The following is a 23,372-nucleotide window of genomic DNA, read 5'->3' on the forward strand; positions in this document are numbered from 1 at the left end:
CCTTTATTCACTAGAAAAGCATCATAAAGTCTTATAGCTCAGTGGTTATGCTCCAGGCCATTAGCAGAGTGGACCAGGGTTCGATTCCTGGCTGGGATGTTTATTTTTTTCCATTTTATTTTCTTCTATGCAGGGGAGGGGGACACATGGGCAATGCAGGGGAGGGGGACACATGGGAGATGCAGGGGAGGGGGACACATGGGAGATGCAGGGGAGGGGGGGAGAGAGATGGGAGATGCAAAGGGGGGAGAGAGATGGGAGATGCTGGGCGGAAGAGAGAGAGATGGGAGATGCAAGGGGGGGAGAGAGATGGGAGATGCTGGGCGGGAGAGAGAGAGATGGGAGATGCTGGGGGGGTGGGTATATGGGGATGATGATGATTTTACCTGTGCGGCCCAATTTTTTTAAATATGTATGGGGGGTGGGGGTCTTTAAAAATGTATTGGGGCGGCGAGGGTTTTTTTAATATGTATTGGCGGGGCAGGTATTTTTATTATGTATTGCGGGGTTTTTGGTATGTATTTTGTGGGGGGATTGTGTGAGCAGAGTGTGGTAATTGATGTAAGGTAGGGGCAAGTGAGAGGGGGAGTAAGACACAGGCGAGATAAATACATGCGAGGCGGGAGGGAGGGAAAGTGAGTGAGACGGAGGGGAGATAAATACATGCGAGGCGGGAGGGGGGGGAGAGTGAGTGAGACGGAGGGGAGATAAATACATGCGAGGCGGGAGGGGGGGGAGAGTGAGTGAGACGGAGGGGAGATAAATACATGCGAGGCGGGAGGGGGGGAAAGTGAGTGAGACGGAGGGGAGATAAATACATGCGAGGCGGGAGGGGGGGGAGAGTGAGTGAGACGGAGGGGAGATAAATACATGCGAGGCGGGAGGGAGGGAAAGTGAGTGAGACGGAGGGGAGATAAATACATGCGAGGCGGGAGGGAGGGAAAGTGAGTGAGACGGAGGGGAGATAAATACATGCGAGGCGGGAGGGGGGGGAGAGTGAGTGAGACGGAGGGGAGATAAATACATGCGAGGCGGGAGGGGGGGGAGAGTGAGTGAGACGGAGGGGAGATAAATACATGCGAGGCGGGAGGGGGGGAGAGTGAGTGAAACGGAGGGGAGATAAATACATGCGAGGCGGGAAGGGGGGGGAGAGTGAGTGAGACGGAGGGGAGATAAATACATGCGAGGCGGGAGGGGGGGAGAGTGAGTGAGACGGAGGGGAGAGAGAAATTCATGAGTACAGGGTGGGAAATGGAGGTGGCACATGAGGTGTGAAATTAACCTATGGCCGCGCTTATAGTGCGCGCGACAGATGATGTCACCCGTCGCCGCTGGCGCAAGTTGTAATTCGCTTTCCGGCGACGTCGCGGGCGACCAGGTCTTTGATCGGTTTAGAGCCTGTTACATGTGGCGACAGCCTCTGAAAAATCAAATTAGACCGGCTTCAGAAATTTGTGCCGCCAGCGTCGCGTCGCGCTTACTATAAGCGCATGCGATGGCGGCAATACATTTGTTTTGCTGCGACGTCGCGTCGCCGGCACTATAAGCGCAGCCTAAGGCCACGCTTATAGTGCTGACGTCATGCTGTGGTCACTGGAAAAATCAAACTGAAGTGACTTCCAGAGATTTCCAAGTTGACATGACAACGGGATGCATTATGGTGACGAGGCATCACTTGATGCCACATTGTCATGGCAACATGTCACCGCCTGACGTTGGTGTCTCGTTGTCATGGCAACGGGGGGCGTGACGTTCATTGTTTTATTAATAATTTTTTTAAGTGTCCCGGTTTTCCATTTTAAAAATCTGGTCACCCTAACAATATTACTCTGACAATCTCCTCCAGAATACATCAAACCCAGTTAACTTCTGGAAGGTTATCAACAATACATTCCAGCCTCCTAACCATCAACCAAATAATATCACTAAGGGGGATATTACTCGAATAAAGCTCACTGACATTGCAAATGCATTCAATGATTACTTTGTGGGATGTGCTACTAACTTATTAGCAAAACGCAACCCAAACCACAAACATGAATCTCATCCTGGGAGAACCCCTATAGCCCCACCTCCTCCCAACACTGCCCACAATTTTCAATTTGGCTCAGTATCCAAAGAGAAGATTACACAAGCGCTCCTCAAATTAAAACTAAGCTGCCAATGTGGGCCTGACTTACTACAATCTAAATTCCTGAGACTTGGTGCCCCAGCCATTGCCAAACCAATTGCTTCCATAGTCAACTCTATCCTGTCTGCAGGCCATATCCCTAAGACCTGGAAAACCACCCGAGTTATCCCAATCTTCAAAAGTCGGGACAAAAATAGTCTCAAACTATAGGCCAATCTCTCTTCTCCCAATACTATCCAAAGTCATGGAAAAATGTGTCCACTCCCAATTAAGCAATTCCTATACCAAGACAAATTTCCCTAGCCAATTCCAATCTGGCTATCGCCCCAAACACTCCACCGTAACTACCCTGCTAAAAGTTTGCAATAAAATCCAGTGTGGAATGGAACGGGGACAACTCACTGGTGCAATATTCCTAGATTTTGCAAAGGCTTTTGATACTGTTGATCATGCTATCCTGCTTATCAAACTCCAGAGCTCTGGAATAGGGAAGCATGCTTTAAACTGGTTTCATTCCTACCTATCAGGTAGATCCCAACATGTGTCCATCTCAGGCTCTAACTCCAACCCCCTGGATATCACCTGTGGTGTCCCGCAAGGCTCTGTTCTAGTGCCCCTACTCTTCTCAGTGTTCATCAATGATCTTCCCACAGCTTGTAAGGAAGCCTCAATACACATGTATGCAGATGACACAATCCTATATGCACACAGCCATAGCCTCTCTGACCTTCAACACATACTTCAGTCTGACTTTTTGAGACTCGAAAACTGGATTTCCCACAACAAACTGTTTATAAACACTGACAAGACAGTAACAATGGTATTTGGGACCAAGACTAAATTTTTAAAGCTTCCAGCGACTGAGCTCCAGATTAGAACCAACGCTAACACCGCCCTAACCCCTGTCACTAGTTTTAAATACCTGGGCTTATGGTTTGACTCCCACTTAACATTCGGGCTGCACACTGATACCCTGACAACCAAGACCTATGCCAAACTAAGGGTACTTTACAGGAAGAAATCCTCCCTAAGTCTCCTGGTCAAAAAGCATATCGCACAGCAGATGCTAATGCCAATTATTGACTATGGAGACAGTATATGGCTCGGCACCTCAAAACCACCTTAGCAAACTTGACACCCTCTAAAATTCAATTTGTCGTTTTGTTCTCCAATGCAACTACAACACACATCACTGCGAAATGCTCAAAGAACTAGATTGGAAATCACTCGAGTCTAGGCGCAAAGTTCACCTTTCCTGTCTTGCCTTTAAATTCTTTATGGGCAAACTACCCAGCTACCTGAACAAGCTCCTCACCCCTACCACATGCAGCACTTATCTGAAATCAGACTGCAAAAGACTGTTCATGGTCCCAAGGCTCAACAAGGTATCCGGCCGCTCCTCCTCCTCTTACCGTGCACCCCAAAACTGGAACAACCTACCGGAGACTCTCACATCCACCACCAGTTTAAGTTCTTTCAAAACTAAAGCTGTCTCATATTTTAAATCTGGTCTGTAACTGTTACATACGCCAATAATATATATTATCTCTAACTGTGCATGCAATGTCTTGTATATAATGTTCACTTATGTAACTGTATTTGTAACCATGTATTATTTGTCATCTTAACTCTATGCCCAGGACACACTTGAAGACAAGAGGTAACTCAATGTATTACTTCCTGGGAAAACATTTTATAAATAAATAAATAAATAAAGAGCGACAGGTGCATTAGGTGTTAGTAGCTATAAATTGCAAAGAGCACCATGAACCCCTTCCCCACATGACGGGTCAGCAACATATTGTAATGCAATGGCAGTTAAGGGGTTAACAGACACCCCCCCAGCCTGCATGCACTTGTTTTCCCACGGCTTTTCCCCCTATGACCCCCCTCCCCCCCAAGAGTTTACACAGCGAATTCCTGAGGCGGGAGGCAGATCTGGACTGAGATAAAAGGCACAAAATTATAAGCAGCATCCAAAGGATGTTAAACCCGGGGTGAGAGCCAGGCCTCTGCTACTGAGGACCGACTGGGGACAGACAGACAGACGTATGGGGTTTCTGTAAGGAAGAAATGTGCAAGAATTCTAAGCAGAGAAACATGAATTTATAGTCAAACTACAATAAATAATTTAGCATCAGATAAAAATAAAATTAAAAACAGGGTAGAAAAAGCATTTCTCCCTCTCTCCCAGTTAGTACCCAGCCCATTCTAATCATTTCCCAAACAGATGGAGGATCTTGTTGACCCCTCAGAAAAACTCAGTTCACTCAAATGATCCATCTCATATCTCCCCAGTATATAAAGATAGATATACACACGTGTAGAAGTTCTCCGCTTGGGCACACTTTTTACTACTGTGATCATAATGAGAAACCAACACCACAGATGTTCATAGAAAATACTATTTTGCTATGAAGAGGATGTTTAGGAAAGCAAATAAAAGTCTGTGGTCCTGTGTAAGGCTAAGTCCCCGGTGGAGACTCCTGTACGTGCGCCTGGCGTCCTTGCGGCGCATGCACAGCTTAAAACCGCCATCTGCGGTCTGTAGGGAGCGATGGGAGGCGCAGCCGTGACAGTGGGGGCGGGCAGTGAGGGCGGCCGTGACAGTGGGGGCGATTATATATATATATAGTTAATGCAATTTCAGACCATTTACCTGCACATTACAGATCAGAAATTAATATTCTTTGCAAAAAATAAGGTCCATAAAAAGAGTATTCCTGGGTCAAGATCAAGTTGGCTTTGTCTTGTTTATGGATGTCTAGACTCCCGATTTATTATACACTCAATAAATATTAATAAATTAGCCTGAAATTTCTATGTACACTTTTCTTCAATTAAAAAATTACAAGTTACATGAAATGCAAATGAAAAGGGGCATTATTTAACAAAACAAGTAAACTTAACTAACTACACTCGTAATGGCTCCCAGCGCACAACGTGACCGCGTCTCCGCACGAGAACACAATCATGTTGTGTCCTCTGCTGGCTGATGCGCCACAGCACTGCGTGAGCCCACACGCAAGGAGACACCGTGGGCCTGGCACTATTGAGGTGAGTGGTTGGTGTGTGGCGCGCTTGCCGCTGTCACCACCGGGGACCTGGCCTAATACAGAACTTCAGTACTGGTGCTGTGTTCTCCTATCATGGTAAGCTATCCTATTGAGATGGTTTATAAATGGGAGAATGAACATAGGGACCATGACAAGTGTTTAAGGAGCAGTAATGCCCATGGCTAGTGATGGTGCCAGAGATTGGACCCAGCATTTCCTGCCCTGCCTCTTCATCCGGCCTGCAATGAACCAAGGGATGAAAGCAGAAGTTAAGGAACAGTTTCCCTCCCTCCCTCTCTCCCCTTGCAGTGCTTGAAAGGAGGAGAGCGAGTGAAAGGGGGGAATGCAGGCGGGGAGGCCCGGTTGCCAGGAGAGAGATGATCAGACCCAGCTAAGAGATAGCCACGATTTTGTTTTTTCCAGCTCACCACGCCAGGCCTCACAAGCGCCCCCTTTGTCATGCAAATGAGCTTCCCCGGACCTTGCGTTTGATGGGGGACAATATAGATGTCGAGTTAAACACGGGCACTACCCTTTGATGTCTGCACTTAACCCCTTCACCACCAGGCCAACACCCATAACAATTATGGCAAACAGATGCTTTGCTCATTCCCACTGAGACATGTTGCATGTTTGGGTCACCTTGAGTTATGTATGGGAGCGATCTGGTGAGTGGTTCAGGGAGCAGTAATAGGGGCAGTTAGGGGAGGAGTTGTATAGCAGCAGGTACGGGATGAGTTATAGGGAGTGGTTTAGGGACCAGGCAGGAGTTATAGGGAGCAGTTTAGGAGGACAGTATAGGGAGAGACTGTATGTGAGTTTAGATCAATTACATTGTAAGCTCTCTACACTAGCGATTCATTGTGTGGTGTCAGGTTCCATGTGTGTTTAGATGCATTTGATTGTCAGCTTTGTGGTCCAGTGACTCATGGTGCTGTATTAATGTCTGCCTACATCCAGTGCAGACAATACTCTATCCTTTGGCTCCTCCATACTCCCTTGTCCTATTAGAGAGGCCAGTCCATCTGTCAGGCAGGTGGGGGGAGGGGGGAGGAGGGAGGTTACAGGCACAAAAAAAGGAATGGAGAGTCAGTGGGGTGAATGGCAGACAGGCAATAAATAGGGTTTAGCAAAGGGTTAAAAGCGCAGTCCTGCAGAGCAGCCCCACAAAATTATATATAATTAGTACAAGTTGCATCTCTTGCATCTTCTTTCCATTTTTTCTGCCGCAAGTTTTCCCTTTTGGAGAAATTATGAGAATTTTTTCTCTCCTGGGCTTATAAAAGATGGCAGCCATTAGCGATTTTCTAAAAATTCAACTCGTACCTGATCACTGCATCATTTATATTTATACATACACAAAATCTTCTATTCAACTCCTCCCTCGCTTCTACTCCTTGTTGCTGCTGGGGTTCTCTCTCCTAATCCTGAACACAGCCATATACACAACTGCTCTCGCCCATGCCTCCCTACCACCCCCTTCCCTGCTAATGGTGTAAACCTATCTAATTTAATACAGACCAACCTTAAACCTCACCTCTCAAAAGAAGCATCCCAACTACTTGCACTCATAGCTACTGTCCCACACCCCGTGTCACTGCTACCAACCATTGTGGCCAAGCACTGCCACCTACTGCACTTATTCCCTCACCCGCTGCCTCTGTAAATCTCCCAACATCCCACTAAGGCTGAGGCCCTGGTGTCGGCGCTGCACGCGTGCCTGCCAGGCCGACGGCGCGTTCAGCTGTGATCCCCAGTCTGCGGTGAGCTGCAGGGGGAAAGATGAGGGCACCCCCGCGCCCCACATTGGCTGAACCGCAGGGCGTGGCCAGAGCGCCGTTGCAGTCCTGAACGCAGCAGCCAAGGCAGGTAGTGGGCCCGGCCCCAATGAGGGGCAGTTCTTGTCCTGCAGTACACGCTGCAGCTGGCACCAGGGACCTAGTCTTAGATTGTAAGCTCTTCGGGGCAGGAATTTCCTTTTCTATTGTCTGACTTTGCTGCGCTTATTGTATTATAATTCCCTACACTGATCTTTGTAAAGCTCCGAGTACACTGTCGGCGCTATAAAAATACATACACACGCTCACCTATCCAGCGTGACACTGTTCTCCCACTTAGCACAACATACAGGTTAGGTCCGGAAATAATTGGACACCGACACAATTTTCATAATTTTGGCTCTGTACGCCACCACAATGGATTTGAAATGAAACAACAGAGATGCAATAGAAGTGCAGACTTTCAGCTTTTATTCAAGGGGTTGAACAAATATATCGTATGAAACGTTTAGGAATTGCAACCATTTTCATACAGTCCCCTTATTTCAGGGGCTCAAAAGTAATTTGACAAATTAACACAATCATAAATAAAATGTTCATTTTTAATACTTTGTCGAGAATTCTTTGCAGGCAATGACTGCTTGAAGTCTGGAACGCATGGACATCCCCAAACGCTGGGTTTCCTCCTTTGTGATGCTTTGCCAGGGCTTTACTGCAGCTGTCTTCAGTTGTTGTTTGTTCGTGGGTCTTTCTGCCTTAAGTTTTGTCTTCAGCAAGTGAAATGCATGCTCAATGGGGTTGAGATCAGGTGATTGACTCGGCCATTTCAGAATATTCCACTTCTTTGCCTTAAAAAAACTCCTGGGTTGCTTTCGCAGTATGTTTTGGGTCATTGTCCATCTGTAAAGTGAAGCGCCATCCAATCAACTTCGCTGAATTTGGCTGAATCTGAGCAGACAATATAACCCTATACACCAGAATTCATCTGGCTGCTTCTGTCTTCTGTCACATCAATAAACACTAGTGACCCAGTGCCATTGTAAGCCAGGCATGCCCATGCCATCATACTGCCTCCACCGTGTTTTACAGTTGATGTGGTATACTTCAGATCATGAGCCGTTCCAAGCCTTCTCCATACTTTCTTCCCATCATTCTGGTACAGGTTGATCTTAGTTTCATCTGTCCAAAGAATGCTGTTCCAGAACTGGGCTGGCTTTTTTTAGATATTGTTTGGCAAAGTCTAATCTGGCCTTTCTATTCTTGAGGCTTATGAATGGTTTGCACCTTGTGGTGAACCCTCTGTATTTGCTCTCGTTATGTCTTCTCTTTATGGTAGACTTGGATAATAATATGTCTACCTCCTGGAGAGTGTTCTTCACTTGGCTGGATGTTGTGAAGGGGTTTTTCTTTACTATGGAAAGGATCCTACGATCATCCACCACTTGTCTTTCGTGGACATCCAGGTCTTTTTGTGTTGCAGAGCTCACCAGTGCGTTCTATTTTACTCAGAATGTACCAAACTGTTGATTTGGCCGCTCCTAATGTTCCTGCTATCTCTCTGATGGATTTAATTTTTATTTTGCAGCCTAAGGATGCCCTGTTTCACTTGCATTGAGAGCTCCTTTGACCGCACGTTGTGGGTTCACAGCAACAGCTTCCAAATGCGAATGCCACACCTGGAATCAACTCCAGACCTTTTACCTGCTTAATTAATGAAGAAATAACGAAGGAATAGCCCACACCTGTCCATGAAACAGCTTGAGTCAATTGTCCAATTACTTTTGGTCACTTGAAAAAGAGGGGGCTACATATTAAAGAGATGTAATTCCTAAACCCTTCCTCCAATTTGGACGTGAATACCCTCAAATTAAAGCTGATAGACTGCACGTTAAGCCCATATTCATTATTTAACTGTAACTTGAATTTATTTTGGTACATAGCCCAAATAAACTTGTATCAGTGTCCAATTATTTCCGGACCCAACTGTATATAGTTATAGCGTACACGTTATAACTCACAGAATGGCAGTGTTGGTATAAACATAGGTGGTCAGTCAATCCTCAAGAGCCACCACCAGACCGCGTTTTAAGGCTATCACTGCTTCAGCTCCTCTGCTGAAGCAAATATATCCTTAAAACCTGCCTGTGGAGACTATTGAGGACTGATATAGAATATCACAATATCTCACCCACGAGAACAATGAAGCCGGTTACAACACACACACGTCGAACTGCTGCTGGATGGAGGTCTCCCCTATAATCTTCCAGGTACTGCGGTTACAAGCCTCCAACACATTCTCTGACTTCATCCTCCCATTTTTCTTTTGGTCGTTGCTTTGGTCTTTTGATATTTCTTGGATTCCAGTTGAGTACCATCTCAGTCCAACGATGGTCATTTCTTCTTGCGATATATCCAGCCCATTGCCATTTTTATTTCTTTACCCTTGTGATGTCACAGACTCTTTGTTTGGTTTCAAACACATTCATTATTTTTACGGCCTCTTCAGCATACATCTCTCCATAATACTTTGCGTTGTCTGAAGCTTCTGAATTATCTTCACATTCGGGGTCCAAGTTTCACATCCATTTGTTATATAGAAATGTATAGTGTGTGTGTGTGTGTGTGTGTATACATGTATATGTGTATAAGCTGAGAAAATATCATACAGTGTGAGAGAGAAACACAATAACACCATATTATCACATACTGAGAGAATAGGTGAGAGGGTCCCTGCACAAATGGTGAACTGGGAACTCAGTATGAGCCTTTAACCGTTTGCAACCACTGCATTGCTTGCAGCAAAGAGTTTAACAGAATGGACCTGTATCCCCTCAAACTCCTGTTTAAAAAGCCAGTGTTCCCCAGTGAGCATATCCAACCCTAGAGCCTGGTCAAGTATGATGGTCTAAAGCAGGGGCGCAAGATTTTTTTTTTTTTGGGGGGGGGGGGCGGGGCACGTACAGAGGCCCTTTGCTCTTCCTAAAAACATTTAAATTAAATATCGGGGGAGCAGCAAAGGCCTCTAACTTCCCTTACCCTGGTGACGCCATAGCAACGCCGCAGGGGTCACGTGACGTTGCGTTGCCCTGGCAATGTGACGTCAGAACGCCGGGCACAAGGTAAGGAGGGGGGCAGATCCAGCAGCAAGTTTGCGCACCTCTGGTCTAAAGTATCACAGCTTTTAATTTTCAAACCCATATAAAATGTAGGGGGGAAAAAAAACCTTCTGAAAAGGAGTTTCTCGTTTAACAAGATTGTGTGAATAAGCACAGTACTGCTACATTTATTTTTTTTAAATTGCCCGTAAACCCCTAAACAGCGAGGGGGCGTGCCGCACGTTGCAATGCTGGGGTATACAAGCTCAGGAAGAGTGAACTGGTGCTAATGACCATAACATGTCTGGCAGGATATTTCAGGACCAGTTTCATGAAGGAGAATGAAACTTAATAGGAAACTTGAAATAAGTGGGCAAGTAAGCCCTCGCCTAGGGTGCAACCGAGCGCGCTCGCGCTCAAGTGCTGTGACGTCAAGCGCTCTGGTTGCCCGGGCAATTCCTGGCTAACTAGTTGCGCGTGGGGGGGGTGGGGAGGGGGGGTGGCCATGACATCACAGAGCTGGTTCGCCCTCATTGGGCGAACCGCTCACGTGACACACGAGAGGCAAAATCACATTGATTTCTCACCAAGCAGCTGAGCGCCATGCACTCACGGGCATGTGCACACGCTGGTCAAACACATTGCTCTCAGGCTGGACGAGCCCTAAGACTAAGGCCATACAGCCTTCGCCCGCGCAGAGGCACCATGGGGGGCGTGCCTAGGGGCGTCACGGAGCTGGTTCACCCTCATTGAGCGAACCGCTCGTGACCTGCCTGTTGCACCAAGAAATCAGTTTGAACCGATTACTTGTGCAACGCGTGCCCCCTCCTGCTTGCGTCGGCGCTATGGGCGTGATCAATGCCTTTAGGCAATGTGATCGCGCCCCACGCGGACGCCTCAGCACGGTCTGCGGCAGTATGGACCTGCCCTAAGTCTGCTCGGAGGCTTCTTCACTGTGTTGGCTTCAGGATTCCAACACGGGACTGGCGGGTTCCACAAGTGCCGTATTGCAATGACAATCACACAAAGCGTACTATGATGAGAAACTGTAGATACAGTTTATGTTTTGAAATAACAGACTACAAATAGTGGTGACTAGTAGATCTGACTTTATATATACACACCGTATTTGCCCGATTATAGGGCAACCCTGAATAAAATGTAACCTAACTTCAGTAGTAGCTGAAAAGAAAAAAAAAAAAAAAAAAAAAAAAAAAAAAGAAGCACGCACGGATTGAGCTTCCTGCCATTCGCAACATGGCTGCTCCAGGCCCCCAAGTTGGAGTTCCTCCGTTTTACCCTCCTACCGCCAACTGCTGATCGGCTTGCAAAGTGGCCGGGACCGATTATAAAGTATGTACTTCTCAAAAATGACTTGCGTGCCTTTTCAAAGCAGTGTATTACTGTACTGCAGACCAGAGGACCAACTGGCAGAGCTGCAAAGATACCCTGTATCAGAATTTGGTGCAGTGTCAAGACTATTCAAATATTCAGTATTTTAATCATCTGACATGAACTGTTAACTCGAATTACAAGTTACAGCTTAAAAATACAAGTATTGTTTTATTGGGGTCAAATTAGGCCTGACCCCAGTCTGATTTTCTGCTTTTGTCTAAAAGTGGGCTTATTCAAGGGCCGGGATAAAAAAAAAAAAAAACATGTATATTACAGGAATATCCCGTTATCAGTTACACAATTTCCTCGATTAACAAAGTTTCCTAACATCCTTTCCCTGGTGTGGGAAAGTGGGGCGATTAAAACCTAGATTCACAACTTTTTTGACAATGGAAATAACCAAAAGCCCTTTTACTGTAACTTAATAGAAATTCCTCCAGTGAGGTATTTTGCACTGGAGTCGTGATGGTTCTATAAATTTTTATATATATATATATATATATATATATATATATATATATATATATATATCTTATATACATATCTTATATACATATTCACAAAGACTTGCAACCGCAATACCTGGTAGAGTAGATCATTGGGGAGGCCTTCCATCTAAAAAGTATAAGAATATCAGGAAATATTACGCCATTAAATGTATACATACATCTGAAAAGCATGCTGCAAAATAAAGCCAGGTATTCAATCATTTCCAGGCTAGGACATTCAAAAAATAAAATAATGCTACTAACTCAAGTACATAAAGCATGAAGGAAGGGGCTGAATAGCGAACAGATGAACTCATGAGACATTATTTATCTACTAGAGGCAGCAGCAAGATGCCGACTTATTGACTGGCTCATTGGTTGCACTTGATAATTTAGGCTGCTAATTATAAATATCACCTTTAATGCCCCAACACATGGTGCAGGAGATGGAAAACTACAAGGAAGTATAAGCAGAATTAAATGTATGACGTATTGAAGGATTTTCAACTTAAATTGCGGGAGCCCAGCTTATAGCGGTCGCATGTACCTAAAACCATCAACCCACCAATGACCAATCACAAAGGGAGATCTGAAGCGGTGTGTCACATCCTGGACCCTGTATTTGTTTTAAACCCTGTGCTAAGTAATCTTCGGGCTGCATGGAAACAATGTTGTCATCACGTCTCTATATTTCAGGAAACAATGAGAACTCATTTTTGTTGCTATATATTTTAAATGTTTTTTTGTTTTGTTTTTAAAGTTAGAAAACATTACTTTGCAATGTTATGAGTTAAACATAGAAAGATTTATTAAAGCGATAGAAGTTGTTGGTATATAGCATAGGTTGCATGGGATTCCACAGTCGGTTCTTTCTTTCTACAAAAGGAAAAGAAAGCACTGAACACCCCTGATTGATCGCCCCTGCTTCCATGGATAACACTTTCCTTTGTTTACATTGGACACAAAATGACAAGAGAACAATATTTGTACTGCACCCTTGTGTCTGGGCTGAAAAAAAGAAAAGAAAACTCAAATTGCCATTGTCGGTGTCTAGCACACAGAACAGAAGCAGAACGAAAAGGCAGCCGTTTAGGAATCTGGTACTGAAGGACCACAGATCTTGACAACCACAATTTGTATTGATCCTCTTTTCAGCTCTGTCCTTTAAACTATACAGACCTTACGGTAACCTAACTCCTCCCACGCAAACCACTAAATGTACCTACATGTAGTTCACAAATAAAACATACAAAAAAAAAGTGCTTTTCAGGTGTGAGAATAGAGATTGTTACGTTAAATCTGGACACTAATGCAGTGAACACCTTTCACTCGGTCAGTGAGGGGGGTAAAGCCCAGATCACAACATGGATGACTGTCCTATGAACAGGCGTTAATGTAGGTCAGTAAACCATTTCTACTTTAAGGGGGGTTGCCCCCTTCAGTCAAACATGAGCCCCCAACCAGTAGAAAACTACCTGCTTTCATTTTGTTCTGCCCCCAAATAAATATCATACCCCACCAAACATTTCAGAAGCAAAGCAAACCCCCCTCACCCCCCCAGCACTGAAATACTTAAACTTCTCCAAGATTTAGCAATACTGCAGAATGCATCATTTTGGTTTTTTTTTTAAGAAAAACTGCACCCATTAAAAACCTTGGCATTTATCCCCCTATACATTTATTCATGACCCCCCTCCTTCCCTCCACTTGTCTAAACCCAAGCACCCTCCCCGTTCTGTCTCTTCCAGCCCCCCTTTGGCATGAAAGACATTCCGAATTTGCATTTCTTTAGTGGGTCTCTATAACCATTAGTTGCAGTCTGTTAGAAACTCCCCACCCCCCATCCATTTCCCCATCCTCTGATGCTTCCCATAACCTCCAATGCACTAGCCCTCGCTCCCTTCATTCAAGTACATGATGTGCCAGCCTTACCTGCCGTTGAAGGCTCTGCTTCCATCCCATACACCCAACGCAGCCGGAGCTCACCCCGTTTGCAGTGCAGTCTAGCTGCTCCCAGGAGCTCCCTGCCTGCTCTGCTGGTGCAGCTGCTGCTTCTCTGTTCCCCCAGCCTTCCAGCATGCCCACGCATGCGTCCCTGCCCCTGAGCACTGCAGCCAATCAGAGGCTTACTCCTTACCCTCCGCGTTTTTGCAGAAGAACTTTATTTAAAATCTACAGCAGCATCTTCAGATCAGTTTCTAGCCAGTTATGCCTTATTAGATATGTAACAAACCTATAACTGTAAAACCACTTTCATTGCAGTGCATTCCATCACAGACGTATATTGAGACTTTAGTTGGCAATAAGAGCATGGGAAAATATGTTCAACTAACTTGATATGGGAAGTTGTAGTGTCATTATCTTACCATAATATAGTACATAGGTTAAATAGCTGATTATAAAGGTGGTTTATGGCAGTTCTATTATGGTTCATTATATGGAGCAAATTCTCAAAGTCAAAATTTGCACCTCACCAACGTTGGTCCATTTAGAGCAATAAATTAACAGTGGGCACGGCATCTCCGTTATGCATACATTTTGTATATGGTAAATTAGTTGTTGCTTTTATTTTGTAAGTAGGGCTCAGACAGTCACTAAATGATGTTTAATAGACTGAAATGTCCCTCTACACAGATTAATGAAACCTTACTAGAGCTCTCAGGGGAATATATTGTTATATAGGATTGCTTGGAATGACCATATTGTCACATAGAAAGCTTATATATACGATTGGTCACATCTTCAAATATTTTATATGGTGACTTTCCGTTTTCGGGTTCGCAACCACGTTCCCTTTGACCACACTTATAACAGTCTCCCGTAGTTGTGTTCTGGAGAAATGTTTATGCAAACATTTGCTTTTTTTTTTTTTTTTTTTTTTTTTTAAAGGGAGCAGTTTAATGTTGCGGGGGATGAATTGGTTTGTTAAACAACAACTTGGTGCAATAACATGTTTCTAAGGAAGCCAGCCAGCTTTAAAGGTTTTCATTCTTTCTGGTGAAACATGAATAGGTCTGGCTTTTCATTGGGAACACTGAATTAAAACACATCAGCTGCTTATGTGTCTGTTTGACCAACATCTGCTTCATAATTACTTTAAATCTTTGATTAGTGATGGTATGATTACTTATGTTTGATAAGTAGCTGCTGAGCATGCTTTCAGTGGACATGAAGAAAATGAAACGCTTTTATACAGGATGCAAATAACGCAATATTGTTTCCTAAAAGGGGCGATTGATAGTTGGAACCAATTACAAGTCGACATTTGTCCGCTAAATGGGGCAGAACCTTTAAAGACAGGGGTGGCCAACTCCAGTCCTCAACGGCAACAGCTCAGGTTAAGAATCCCTGCTTCAGCACAGGTTGCTCAGTCAATGATTGCGCCACCTATCCTGAAGGAGGCATATCCTTAAAACCTGACCTGTTGTGGCCCTTGAGGATTGGAGTTGGCCACCCCCTGCTTTAAATAATTATGAACCTATTTGCCAAGGGGTCTTCTCTTCAAGCTGAAAATGCATCAGGTCTCAAACATTAACTAATTCACCGCAGGAATTGTCAACTTTGTGCAGGCTCCCAGTGTTTAAGTGCTTTATAAAATTACATGTGGCTTTATAAATTATATATATGTGGTCAAACGAAATAGGAACAAATGCAGTGTGGTATTTACTACAATGTCACTTTCCACCTCCCTTGTGCAGGAATAAATAGTCCTTTTAAGACACTTCTACCCTCTACCACCATAGTTTTAATCTAAAATGGATTACTGGAGGTAAATGAACACCTACACCTCAAAAAGTAGGTCAGTCAATAGATATATATCTGATCTATCCATGTATTATACTTTCTTCTCTAAACAGCCCATTCGAGATTTGGAAGGAAAAATGAAACAAGACAAATTTGGCATATTGCCGGTATATTTTACTTTAGACACAAACAAAAATATCCCTGCAAGGTTAAAATAAAAACAGAACAAAAAATTAAAATAAAAAACAGCCAGTATCTCAATCTAGCAACAGGGGCCGCTAAACCGCCCTTAAATAGCTTAGAAAAGAATTTATAATAAATTTACCTCGTATTGCTATAGACACATCCATTCAGAATTTAATAAAACACGATTTAAACATTACAAGTCTAGCAACAATATAGAAACAAAATTTACATCAAAAATTGAACGCAAACTTTATACAAGGATCCCCCTTTCTAAACATAGAAATACTATAGAAATTAGGAACCATGGTAAGTATTATCCACCTATTTGCTGGGGGGGATTAAGAAAAAATAAAAGTGATATTACAATAACACGTCCAATGTCACAAGGAGATAATAAAATTAGCCCAAAGAAAAGCTGAAAGTTTGTAAAATGCCCTCAAAGAAAGCAGGTGATGCCATCTTTTAACAAGCTACAATATTTCTACACATGTACACAGAAAATGCATCCAGCTGCAAGTGTGAAGGTAGGAAGTGGAAGCCACGTCTCACTGCGGTAATGCTGTGGAGGTGCGGGAGGTCGGGTCGGGGTTAATAAAATTAAAATAAAAGAAATAGGCGGTTGCAGTGCCTTTTATTGAACCAATGCAGAAATTCAGCAGGTGTCCTGGATGTTTAAACCCCGGAAGCTACACCTCAAAAGTTTATGTACAAAATGCTGGAATAACGCTAGTATTGGTTCAATGCAAATGTACCACAAGCTACAATGAAACCTTGATCTCCAGGATCAAAAAGACATTAAAAAAAAATTTAAAAAAAATTGAATAACCTACTTGTGGTCAATTTCAGGATGACAACCAAAAAGGTGTTTCTTTTATGGATTATGCCACAATCAGATGACAATGGTACTTGTAAGATTGTCATTAGCACAAGTGTTACAGTTAGGAGTCCTAGGTCTTATGCTACACCTTTCAACTAGCGATCTACCTCAGAACATAAACAAATATTTGTTGTAGCAACAGATTACAAAAACTTACCTGGTTACCAATATCCACACTAGTCGGGCTGCTGCCATCATCTACTCATAACTCAAAGTGCTTGCTTAATGCACCCACCAATATAGCCACTTGAAGCTGCATCAACCATTCGGGGAGATGAGCCTACAACTCACTGGGCCTTATTCATTAAGCTGCGATTGTGCCAGTCGCAGGAGAACTGCCATTAAGTCAATGGATGTACGATCGCAGGTTTATAAAGAAAGTCCATTGAGGCCCTCTGACAGTGAGAAGAGATTCAGAACTGCCAGAGAAATAAGGAAGTGTGCTTTGCCATGTTTAACAGTCCAATAAGCTGAGGAATGAGACATCTTGGCTCTTACATCCTACCACAGGTTTGTGTAGTCTCCTGATAAATGAGGGGAAAGAGAAAGAATAAAGGAGTCTTAGCAGTGCCTGACTAACTATATCCCACCCCTCCCACCCCATTCTTCCGTTCTAAAATCCCAAGAAAATGCACATCTTCCCATTGATTGACACGTGCACACAAACTACACATCTCCGAGACTGGTCGTCACCACTAAACCCTGCATCTAATTACAATATATAAAAAAAGTCAACAGTTCACAATAGTATTGCTGCAACACAATCTCTGCAGTGTTTTAAAAATTACAAACATATACCTACTTCACACCAAACCGCCCGCCCTATCACCCTCCTTACCTCTAACCATAACTAAAAGAAAACAAAAATGTGCTGTATTGCGTTCTTATGACATTAGACTCTGCAAATCCTACTTTCCCAAACTGTACAGATATTTGCTCTATTTTCTGTATACCGGCTCAGTTTTACATATGTACAGTAAAGCGCAAGTGACACCTCCTTAGAATCACAAGCAGGCAGCTGGAACTTGTAATGAAGTCTGCATTAGACAAGCTCATGGCACTAAGTATTAGGGGAGCCTGGTGCACAGATGAAGAATGCGGTAGTTTTAAACACTGTAAGTCACCTCAGCTGCGCATGTCCCGTTTAAAACCCCTTCAATGCCAGATGGGCCAGAAACTCAATGCAAGCGATAACATGCACTAATGTGCTGTAGGTCCCTCTGGCAGGAGGAAATAAAAATAAAAAATTCAAGCGGTTCAGCAAATCATCCGAAGTGTTGTACGCAACGCTAACATTTTATTCATATGTAGCAAAATGAATGATTACAGGGTAGGTCTGCACACTTCCAATCCAACCATCTAACGTTGTATTAGAGAAGACCGTACCTTGCCGACATGCTCCTCTCCCTAAAGCCATCTTACCCCATACAAAAACATCTGTGGGCTATAGGGTGGCACCTGTGAGCACCAGATACATAGTTGACCCCGAACCTTCAAAGCGGAGCTGGATGTCTGTAGAGCTACGCTGCATCATCACACAGGGTAGAAAGATCGGGTTATGAGCAAGGTCTTCCTGCCGTAGAAATAAACTGCAGCTTTAACAAGCTACTCATGAAAGGAGACGCCTCTCCAGTGTCAAGGAGGCCCAGGAAATGCATGGCAGGCCACCCGCCACTGAAGGGGTTAATAAGCAGCAATGAAGCCAAAAGCAGCAATAGAGTCTCACCCCAAAAGGTTCAGATAATTTCCACTAGCAAAGTGAGGTAATATTTTGTTTTTCTAACGTGGGTGTCTAAATAAAAAAAAAGTAGAAAAACCGAAAGAAACTCTAACTTGTAGTCACGCTGCCAGACAGAACAAAATGTGAAAGGTTTGAGCCGGTTAAAGCAGTGAACTTTTTTTTTTTTTTAACGCTTTGAGGTATTTATAGAGAAACAGCGCTGGAGCGAGTCTCGCTATCTCACAGAACATGTTACAGGTCAGTTCAGAACTGGAGGTGGTTTACGGGATGCCTTCTAAATTGAGGGAAATAATGCAGCAATTTCTGGCAACAAAGGGCGTACGGAATATACATTTGGGGAGTTGGGAGTTTTAACCCATTTTATGTAAATGCTGCTCAGGTGATGTTATATTGTTATATGGAAAAACATCTCATGCAAACTCATTTGTCTTACGCTTGCAATTAAAGACGACTTTGAGCTGTACTTAATGCAGAGACAACCACCAAGAACTGTAAATGCTGGTATAAATCTTTGCGTCTCTCTTTGTTGTCAGAACGCCCCATTGCTGTGCAGGTCCCTCGTACACTGAAGAGATTAAATAAAGCAGAGACTACTTCCCACCTACAATTTGGTATTTCAATAAAACACGTGGCTAGATTAACAGGCGTGTTTTAAAGTTGGACCGAGAGCCTGAACTTCGGTATTGAAAGTCTTATTCTCGTGTTGTAAAAATAGCCCCACGAATTCCGGATGTCATTTCAACAAACTGGCTGAGCGCACATGCAGGGACTATGCCTAAAAAATGGGTGAACATGAAAATGCTGTCCGAGGCTGCTAAAAGGTTTTATTGCCAAAAGGTAGCCCCCTTTCCTACAAGAGTAAAAACGTTATCAAACCACAGCAGCATAACACGCGCGTTTCACTGTGCTGGAAAATACATACTGTTGTGTTGGGAAGTGAATGTCTCTTGGGGAGGACAGTGGGAAGAGAAGGAATGGCAACCTGCATTGTAGAAACACATGGCAGTGGTAGCCATGTGGCCCTTATATTAAATCTTACTCATATTACACATTCATTTAATAGTTACAGAAAAACAAAACCTACCTCAATTCATCTGCATTATAGTGCAATAGTTTTGCAGCTTGTACTTGCTAAAAAGCACAAGATTGCAAAGGTTAAGAACCTGACAGACTGCAATACCTGTAAAATTACATTAAAAAGGTATTTTACAGTAGAGACTAAAAACCTCATTTAGCAAGTCTATGGCCCCACACAATTATACTTTACCATATATGTATATACTCACAAAGCAGCGTGTCGTAAAGACAAAAGCATGTCATTTTGTGTTAAAACCAGGGATGGATGGGAAAGGCTGGCTTGCAAAAAAAATTAAATTATAGAACAAAAAACCATGTGGAGTCAAATGTTCAGATATTCTGTGAGCTTGAGGTAAAGATTCAGTCCAATGCATCAGAAGACGGTCCTTTAAGTTTTTGATATACTTAAATACAAAAAATAAAATAAAAATCCATGTCTATCCTCCGTTCAGATGTGACCGTGAAGATTAGATTCAGTGCAAAAGTCCGAAATGTGCTGGTGGGAAGCCAAGTGACTGAGCTGGTCCCTGACAAGAGCTGGAGGAGACCTTTGAAAAACAAAATGGAGGGCCTTCAGATGAGGAGGGGAGAGGATGGCTGGTGCAGTATCTTGTAGCGCTGTCAGGCGAAGTACATTGTGTGCTGGGTGTCGTGGTGAATCTGAACGGCTTTGGCCAGAGCTTGGGGGTCACGGCCGTTGCTCTGACCAGATACGTGGCTTCCCTCAGCGCTGTAAAACAGGAGATGGAGGAATTAGCCAGACTAACAAGAGTGTGTGCGCATTGCAACATAGGAGTTGACTGCAGATTAAGACCACTTTGCTGACCCATTTTCCCCCAAGATGCTGTAAAACCCAGTTCTCCTTTTCCTTTAAGGCACTCCCCAATATTTATCATAATCATGTATCAACGCCGAAAGTTTCTAATTTTACTGTATTGGCTCCAACTACCTCTTCTCGGATTTCCCTTGAGCTACAATCCTATTCTAGCATTTCTGTTTCTCCAGCAAAAATAAAATAAAAAATAAAAAAAAGCGCCTTACAAGAGCAATATGGTTAAAAATAAAAAGCTGTGTGGTGTATTAAAAACACAAATTATATAAGAGCCCATCAGCACCACAATTATTCAGATTAAGTCAAGAGAACTTTTTAAAGATCAGGACACCAATCCATATATTACCTACATACATTAAAACAAGCTACATTTTAAATCGACCAGTTATTTAATTGAACAGTTCAAGTTGCTTTTCAATAAAAGACAGTGGCTTTCCACCTAGAAAGCCTCAAACAGTCTTTTCACCCCCTCAGACAACCAAGTAATGCATTTTTCTGTTCCCAGACAAAATAGAACAAGTTGCCGACATGGCAGAGAATGGGTTGATATTTGTACAGCAAAGAGTAAACTCTACTCAGCCAACTTCACCCGGGAGGGCTCAAACATAGTGAAATCACTATTAATCTAGTCTTTGCCAACTTTCCTTTAGTGCTGCTCACCTGTCATGATCCTTGTCCACAAGGTGGTACCGCGCCCTGAAAGCCACCAGCCGTGCGTAATATGCGGGAGCCGGAATGGAGACGGAGCGCGTGCAGCGCACATACGTGTGACACAGTTGGTAGGTCAGCAACTGCAGCTCATCAGCAGTGAAACAGTTGTCATCCCAGAGAACTTGGTAATGAGATGGACGACTGGTTCCCTACAAAGGGAAAGGGCATTTAAATGGTCAGCCAAAAGGCAAGAAGTAACCAGCAGACAATCTGGACAGAATCAGGTTTGACAAACCTTGTAGAGTTAAAGTGGTTTCCGGTTTATCCAGAAATTAATTCACTTGGTGCTCAAAAAATTGGTTTACCCCAGACAAACCTGAAACATTTCCCATGGGGAACACATTAAAAAAAAAAAGTTACCTAATAAATTGATTACAGAGAAGAAAAATGTACATTTGCAAACGCAGTCAATCTAGTTTAATACCCAATTCCAGTTTAGCCATTTTTGTTCCGACTTGAACCAATGGTTCATAAACATATCAGCAAGGAAAGCATTTTGAGGAGAGAAATAAATAAAATACTATATTATAAAATAAAGCTCGCTGGAAACGAGTAGCTAGAGGCGATTTAACCAACATGTTAATCCCTTCACTCTCAGTGGGTTACGCAGCAAAGTGATGTCACTTGGCTGCAAAAGTTATACGAGCCCCCACTTCAAAGGCAACTAAAAGCCCACATTATGTACCAACTGCCCCACAAATGTGTCCCCGAAATGGAAAACTATACCAGGCGATCAACAGCCTTGTCTTTCACACGTGTTTAAAGAAATTAAACCAATTTTTGGGCACATAATGAAAAAGGGAATCCTTAGCCCAGTTAAAGGCGCCGATGAATTTGCTTTATAAAGGTAAAAACGGTTACAATAAACAATAGTACCTGAATGCCCGCATGGCTACAGAGATAGAAGTCAAACTCTGATGGATGGGTAATAGTGCTATCCACTGTAGTTCCGGCTGGTACATTTCCACTTTTTCCCACCTAAAACATGGATGGGAAAATGGCACATTATACTGCGAAACGTTTACAAAAAGCAAAGTGTGACTGGTTTGTGCAGCCAACCATTACTTAACGTCTGACCTTCAGCAGGAACTCAAAATATAAAAATACAGCGCACGAGATGGACAAAAATTACAGCGGCTATATATATAAAAATGTACACATCGAAAACCATGAAGAAATCTTGATAAAAAAATCAAAAAGATAAATTGTAGAGCTCTCAAAATATATCACACACAAAAAAATACAAAAAAACTGAAGGCCCGAAACCTCCATACAGACACTTACAACTAATGACAATTTCAGATGAAAAAAAAAAAAATGCACAAAGGCCAATAGCATTATATATAGCTGAACTGTATTAATTTTGGCTCGGGTAATCCTGTTTCCAGTAATTCTTACCTCAGTAGAGGGTGCCAGTATCTCCTCAGCCAAGGAGCTTGTAGGCCTAACATAATGGAGGCTTAAATGTCCCCGCAAGACAATAGGAAGCTGTGATGTCATCCGTTGCGGCTTCCAATTGGCCCGCGTGACGTGGACATTTAAACTCAGATACCGGCACCCCCTACGGAGGGCTACAGGTTTTGCTGCTTTAAGTGAAGCATTTCAAGAAACACCTAGGGGGCAAAATTGGGAGCATCACACTGTAAGCTTCCCTCAGGCTTCTGCATTCACTCGCGCAATGAGTGACGTCACCTTCTTGCAATGCCCCAGGGCTCTCGATCGGCGGCAACATGGTAAACGCTGGGTCAGGTGTATGGAAGGACCCCGAAAACTCTCAGATAAGCTTGGCTTAAAAATGACCTTTGTAAGTGCAATACTACCCATGAAGGATTATTAAAAACTTGCGCAATTGTGGTTTTTGTGCTTTTTGCTCTTCTCCTGCTACAATCTTAGGCATGAAGCACCTCCAAGAAGCTGCAGAAAGCTGCAAAGCGTTAACACCTTGCGAAGAGCGTGCTATATGAACAATTGCTGTTGTCCTTTACCATTAGGCACAGTCATTTGGCTATCTTCTATATTTGAAGAACTGAAAACACGTGTGGTTCATTTTTTGGGGGCACCAACATTTACATTAGCACTATTGGTCACTAAATTTGGAGGTGGTTTGTTCTTCATTTTCACTTTCCTCACCCTTGTCTGTGCACTTTAATCTATTGTTGGTCATGATGCCTTTAATCTTTTTCTAGCAGCTTATCTTTGTGACAAACCAACAAGCATTTGCCCTTTATAATCAGCAATAATGGTCTAAAAATAAATAAATA

The 23,372-nt window shown here is 43.3% G+C and overlaps 2 protein-coding genes across 5 annotated transcripts in view; both read right to left on the minus strand.

The window, feature by feature from the left end:
- The window catches only part of LOC142497147 (protein argonaute-1), a 50,899-nt gene extending 36,751 nt beyond the window's left edge, over positions 1-14,148 (minus strand). For both annotated transcript variants that reach the window (XR_012802186.1, XM_075604570.1), the window contains exon 1: positions 13,876-14,148. Coding sequence is in view for 1 of the 2 variants with exons in the window: in XM_075604570.1 (XP_075460685.1) it covers positions 13,876-14,032 (157 nt within the window). In the remaining variant the exon portion in view is untranslated. The remainder of the gene's footprint in view (positions 1-13,875) is intronic.
- Positions 14,149-18,608: 4,460 nt separating this feature from the next.
- LOC142497146 (protein argonaute-4) overlaps positions 18,609-23,372 on the minus strand; it is a 29,145-nt gene continuing 24,381 nt past the window's right edge. For all 3 annotated transcript variants that reach the window (XM_075604566.1, XM_075604567.1, XM_075604569.1), the window contains 3 exons: positions 21,988-22,089; positions 21,061-21,260; positions 18,609-20,298 (listed from right to left, as the gene is read on the minus strand). In XM_075604566.1, the coding sequence (XP_075460681.1) occupies positions 20,190-20,298; positions 21,061-21,260; positions 21,988-22,089 (411 nt within the window). In that variant the 3' untranslated portion in view covers positions 18,609-20,189. The remainder of the gene's footprint in view (positions 20,299-21,060; positions 21,261-21,987; positions 22,090-23,372) is intronic.

This window comes from Ascaphus truei, chromosome 6 (genome assembly GCF_040206685.1).
Source record: "Ascaphus truei isolate aAscTru1 chromosome 6, aAscTru1.hap1, whole genome shotgun sequence".
In the NCBI taxonomy this organism is placed as follows: Eukaryota; Metazoa; Chordata; class Amphibia; order Anura; family Ascaphidae; genus Ascaphus; species Ascaphus truei.